Here is a 6,127-nt window from a genome sequence, read left to right on the forward strand (position 1 = left end):
TCAAGATTAAATGTCAATTTTACCCTAAACTTCATTTATTTTGAATTAATGAAATGGGCAAAATACAAATCCGATTTGGTTTCCCACCTTCACAAAACTTTATCTATTTTGTGAAAAAGTGATAGTGGTAGGTCCCACTTTTTACTTTTTTCAACTTTTCCACAAAGTCCAAATATGTGAGGTTTTAAAATGACTTAGGGTGGGAAAGTTGGGCTGCTACATCAGCAGAACTTGCCTCTCACTTTCCCACCCCAAGCAACCAAACAATCCACCATTTTGGGATTTAAGGAAAAAATAAGAAATCTACATTTTTTTCAATAATTTTCCCACCCCACTTTTATTCCAGCAAACAAACGCAGCCTAAGAGTGAAAGAATGAGTTGTTTGGACAAATACCTACCATTCGTTCTTCTATTATCTGAAAATAAATAAACGATAAAAACTATTTGCGTAGGATCATTATCAAACACCTACTTAGAGATTGAAAAATAGTACCAAAATCAATCTTAACACCTTTTTTGGTGTCAATCTTTGTTCTCATGCTGGCTTTATTAAAATAAATCAATACTTAAAACCATTTAGGCTTGGCAAGTAAATAGTTGGACGTAGTTTTATAATGGTTTATTTTTTATTTTTATGGGATGCTAGTTGATGGTGGTCTTATAAAAGTCAATTGAAGTGTAGATGGGAAGGACAATGGGACATTTTTTTTTACAAATTTTGAGTAAATAATATTTGTACTATTGTTTTTCAAGTCATAAATTCATAGTCATAATAGGCTTAAGAATAGATACCAAACACAAATGAAAAATGATTTAAGAAAAAAAAAAATGAAAGTTGATAGCAAAAAGGACTTTAATGGGTTAAAAGCGTAAATACACAAATATTCTCTTTTTTTTTGTTATTTTTCGTTTCTCTCTCCTCCTTCTCTCCGTTGCTCTTCTGCTCCATAGCTGTAAGCGGTTGATAGATAAGACAGATATTTTGGTAGCAATGGCAGCAGCTCTGCTCTTCCCTCTTCTCTCCTCCAACTTTCCTTCCTATTCGCTCTTGAAGAGCAATAAACGAGTTCTGTATAACTATGTATCTCCACTTCGCTGCAAATCTGATTTTAAGCACTTCAGAATCAAAGCTCTCAAAGAAAAGACAGAGGAAGCCAATACAACAACCCCTCCATCTCCTGAAGAAATTACAGAGAAATTCGGTCTCGAAGCTGGTCTATGGAAGGTATTTTATCGATTCTGAATTTTTCGTTATTCAAATAGGTGCTCACTTTACCTTTCTCGATTTAATGGAGTTATACTTGACAGATATTTAGCTCGAAAGAGGAAGGAGAGGAAGGGGAAGGTGAGAAATCCAAAGGCGATCAAGCTAAAGAGCTATTGGCGAAATACGGGGGAGCATATCTTGCTACTTCGATTACTCTCTCCTTGATTTCCTTCTCCCTGTGTTACATCCTCGTTAGTGCAGGCATTGATGTACAAGTACTGTTGCAGAAGGTAAAGAAAGAAGTTAGAACATCTAATTTTTCTATCTAATTGAAGATTGTGCTTGTAATTCTTCCTTCTTTCTATGGAGACTGAATATTCTGGTTTTTTTCTTTTCCAGGTGGGAATTCCTGCTTCTGAGACTGGAGAAAAAGTTGGAACATTTGCTCTGGCATATGCTGCACATAAAGCTGCATCTCCAATCAGGTTTCCTCCCACCGTAGCTCTCACTCCCATTGTAGCCGGCTGGATCGGGAAGAAAGTTCAGAAAGACAAGTGATTTTGTTATGTTGGTACCCTTCAGCCATACATATTCCATTTGTATACTTTTTAATTTCTTCTGAATGAAAATGATTTTCTGATTCTAGGTTTGAGCTTTTTTTCTTCTTTCTTTCTTCTCTTTCTGTTTCACCATTAAACATTACTTTTCATCACAGCTACAGAAAACATGACATTAGGATGCTTTAAAACAAACAAACAAGTTGGACTTAGACTTTATAACTCTTTTTTAATTTGGGACATCATGTTGTCTTGAAAACTCAATTCAGACTTCAGAAAAGGAAAAGAGGGGGGGGGGGGGGGGGGTGGAGGATGAGAAAGATGCATGTTCCATTGCATCTTCCATTTAAAAGTCATCAAACATGAGACTGCTGCATGCTTAGATCAGTACTCGACCATCCTTTTGGAGTTCCATGACAACAAAATTCAACACTCTGATATTCTGTAGGATAAGGTCAGTTTCTATCATAGGATACTTTCAAGAGAAGAGACCACAATCTGTGACATAATTCAGATGCTATGAACCTAATGAACTAACAAATAAAGCTAAGTAAATAAGCTTTTCGAGGGACGTAGCACCAATAAAGGTTTTCTTCATCACTGAATCGCAGGTATCAAAATATATTAATCAACTTTACATTGGATTAGCTACTGATCCACATGCCTTGGCATCTCCAAATGTCTTCTCATGAGACCTGACAGTTGTTTTCCCATATGCATGAGGGTGGATGAAGTCGCCAACGAGGCATGATTTTCACTTAGCTATGTCAGGGGCTATGGAAGAATTGGGGCAGAGGGGAAACAAGGCTGAGCCTTCCGAAGAAGGCTGGGTGAAATGAAGAGAAAGTTCAGGGCGGGAGTGAAAAGGGATGATCAAGAGAGAGGTGCTGTAGGGGGAGGCAGGAGGGGGGAGGGAGGTTGAGGGGGGGGGGGGGGGAAGAGGGTGGGTCGGTCATGCCTCGCACAAAATCTGAGTGGATGGAATTTTTGTTCATGGGTTAGGGAAAGAATGGGATCAAGAAATCTAAAGGTGTAGTTGCTAACAGGCAAAAGCCTAAAACAGTGCACTAAAAGTTGCAGCAACAAAGAAAACTGGAACTACCTGTCTACGACAAAACACTTTAGGCTGACCAAAGTTTGCAGCCAGAAATGAGAAAAAATTCCCGTAAAGCCGTGCTATGGTACTAACATGTAAGGTGATCCCATATTTAAAGTGCTTTTAAAGGTTTGATGTATCTCTCCATAAGGTCCATCAGATGGAGCAATATTTTCAGCAAGTATCTACCTTTCTTGTTTAATTCATTAGCTTTCAGCTTGTTATCATTCTGTTGTATCCTTGTGAAGAGTAGCCAGACACATCTATTGATTAGTCTGTTCAAATTACTCATGAAACCATAGGATCCATTGTTAATCATAAAACACAGAATTATCTTCATTCAACCTTCCAAAAATCAAGGAAAAAGGAAAAAATAAAAAAATCAGAGGATACTTGGGAATAGTATTGCTGTGATTAACCATTGGTGCTTAGATCAATCACTTGAACAAAAGATCAAGTGTGAATCTTCATGATACCACTTGTTTAGTCTTGTCACACATTCAAATCTCTACACATTGAGTATCGTGTCTTACTGGCGGCCATCTGTGTCTTTTACCCTTTGGCCATTCTGGTGACTTCGCTGGTACAGTATTCTCACAGGATCCGACGCTGTAATGAGGGGCTTGGGGTTGCTTAATGCCATTTACCTCTTTAAACTTTCTTTTCAAACTGACTACAGAGAAAATATAACCAAGAGGACCAACAAGATTTTTGGGAAATCATCCATTTCATTGAAGAGAACTCACTGTCTGTGGCTCTTGCAGATAGAACATAAATGATTGTAAAAGTCTGCGTCATTGTATGGTAACACTACCTGACAAGTAAAATATCAGTAGGGCTCATTGTGCTTCTCAATACAGTTGTATATGCAACAATATTTTACAAGGTATATATCAAGAGGACCCATGGTGATTCTGAGTGACCAATTCTACATCCCCTTGAAGGGAAATGAACTGCCTATTAGAAATGGAAAGTTTCAATGCATTAGATACAGGATTGCATAACTTTGTTCGGGTAGTCCTTCCTGCAATCTTAATTGCCTCATCGGAACTGGGACTTCCAGAGTAGTTTCATGTTCAGCTGTAATCTCATCAAGTTCGCAACAAGTGATGCTAATGTGTCATTGAGGAGCATTAACATGAAAGTCATTCCTGGGAATCTCGGTGTCTAGGCCTTTAGGTACTAGGAGGAAAGCAAATGCAATCCATTCCACCTCCATGGTTGGGGTAAGTACTAGGTGTCTTATAGGTATCTTTTAATATTCTGGGTATCAATTTGCTAGTTACAGTCCATTATAGTAGATGTGCCTTGCTACAATTTTAAATGAATTCCCTCAGTTTTCAGGTACAAGGATATGTAGCTAAAACACAACTAGAGTAATTGTCTTGAAATTAGCATGCTGGGAAATTGGGGGTACACCACAACAACAATGAAAACTCAGCCTTTTCCCAGCTAAATGGGGTTGGCTACATTGATCATTTCAAAACAAAGTAGGGATAGCTGATATCCACACATGAACTACTGGCACTACACTAGACTAGAGTTGGGTTAGATGTTGTCCTCAGTGATGAAAGCCACCTAAAATTTTTGGAACCAGAGTTTGACACAGACATTGCACGTCTTCAGTTACAAAATCCCCCTAAAACTGTTGGAAGAAATCAAAAGTTAGAGATCCTACAAAGAACAGAATCTCGGTAAGGGCAGAAAGGAGAAGATATTCTACTTTTAATTGTTCTTATCCTCATTCTCACAGAGCTCTCTGAATATTCTACTTTTGATTGTTCTCATCCTCATTGTCACAGAGCTCTTTGACCCGTCTGTGGTCTCTTATATCCCTCCAAGAAAATTAACTATTTACCAGTTCAAGAGATTTGCAGAAGTAATTCCATTATGCATTTATGTCTTTAACACCGATTGCTCGAGGGAAAACTGTTTTAAGTCTTGGATATTTTTACTGCCTATTATGCTTTTTTATTAAATTCATACTCCCACCTGTTAGTTTGATTAAGATGTGTTCATTATCCCGTATCACATGCACCATTCCTTTTTAGTAAATCCTGCCATTTTAGTATTGCACCAAAGCAGCTTCTGTTCAACCTGCCTTGCAGGTGAAATCCGACACCAGAGCTCACTGATGATATCAGAGCCATCATAAGATGGAAGCAGGCATGACTTTAGCTTCTATGGAGAATGGCATTGATTAAACAAGTGTTCATAGGAAAGAGAGCTAGAGATGGCAATGCATGGTGAGTATGGATTTAAAAAACTAAGGCAAACCAGGAGTTTACCATTTGTAAGAATCTGGAATGAAGAAAGTTCAATAGCATACAGTATATTAGCATGCAGAAGACATCTATCTGAGGTAAATCTCGGGTTAGCACCCAATCCGGCGGCACATATATTAGTAATATTCCCCCCTCCATAATATCAACTTGCCAGCTCCAAAAAAAAAAATTATACATATTCCCCCTAATATCTATTATGTAACACACTCAAATTTCGTCCTTGAGTAGACTATGTTGTTAGCATTTTTCTGTGAAAACAATCCACTAATTCCAGCAATCTCGAAAATCAGTTACAGAGAGAGGACGTACAACATGCACTCAATTTCCCCATTGTAGTGAAGGTCCATTAAATCAAGGTCTTTCATATCATCTTCATCAAAACCCAACCACATGAAGAGATACCTTGGTTCCCATGAAGGTCATTTGATGCTCCAATTCCTTCTCCTATTTGATCTATTGGATTTAACCCCATGTTCGCATTGCCAATAATACATTCTTGATCAGTCTCTCTAGGCTGAGCATTACCTGCAAGGAACACCGACTTTGTTTCTCCTAATACAACCATCGAGATGTCGTATGGGTGCAAATGATCATTTTCTTCAGAGTCAGGCGTATTTGACATTAGAAGTTCCTCTATGCTTGACATGTGCTCTTGCAAATGATCATCTTCTTAATAGTCAATCGCAATGTAGTAAGATTAAATTTAGCTAGGATCACATAGATTGGCAAAAACACCCTAAGATAATAATAATAATACAAGATGATGAAACTGGCTCAATGGAACGACATCTCTGAACTAACACTTGATGTGCAGAGAATTATATGATGCATTAGGATTTTAGAGGAGGGACCTTGCTTTTCTTTATATACGGAAACTCATTAGATCGTCCATCAAGATCTAACGGTTTCTATTAGCCCACACTAGCAAGTCCATATCAGAGTTATAGTAATTGTTAATGACTAAAATGGTCATTCTATATC

General features: G+C 37.9%; 1 protein-coding gene across 2 annotated transcripts; it reads left to right on the forward strand.

Moving 5' to 3' along the window:
- Nucleotides 1-936: 936 nt before the first annotated feature.
- LOC149007850 (FAM210B-like protein) lies at nt 937-5,433 on the forward strand. Of its 2 annotated transcripts, none has more exons than XM_089167322.1 (4): nt 937-1,226; nt 1,310-1,498; nt 1,608-1,775; nt 4,970-5,433. In XM_089167322.1, exons 1-3 carry the CDS (start codon nt 993-995, stop codon nt 1,764-1,766), a joined length of 582 nt encoding a protein of 193 aa, XP_089023448.1. In that variant the 5' UTR covers nt 937-992; the 3' UTR covers nt 1,767-1,775; nt 4,970-5,433. The 2 variants fall into 2 exon arrangements, with proteins under 2 accessions (XP_089023448.1, XP_089023447.1); XM_089167321.1 differs by having other exon boundaries at nt 938-1,226; nt 1,608-1,779; nt 4,970-5,430.
- Nucleotides 5,434-6,127: the final 694 nt, after the last annotated feature.

Source organism: Hakea prostrata, chromosome 8 (assembly GCF_041222555.1).
Source record: "Hakea prostrata isolate BN-2017 chromosome 8, UWA_Hpros_2, whole genome shotgun sequence".
In the NCBI taxonomy this organism is placed as follows: Eukaryota; Viridiplantae; Streptophyta; class Magnoliopsida; order Proteales; family Proteaceae; genus Hakea; species Hakea prostrata.

Coding starts and splice junctions, on each gene's coding strand:
- LOC149007850 (XM_089167322.1), top strand. CDS start 993: ATGGCAGCAGCTCTGCTCTTCCCTCTTCTCTCCTCCAACTTTCCTTCC. Junction 1,227..1,309: donor TCGAAGCTGGTCTATGGAAG/GTATTTTATCGA, acceptor TATACTTGACAG/ATATTTAGCTCGAAAGAGGA. Junction 1,499..1,607: donor TACAAGTACTGTTGCAGAAG/GTAAAGAAAGAA, acceptor TTTCTTTTCCAG/GTGGGAATTCCTGCTTCTGA.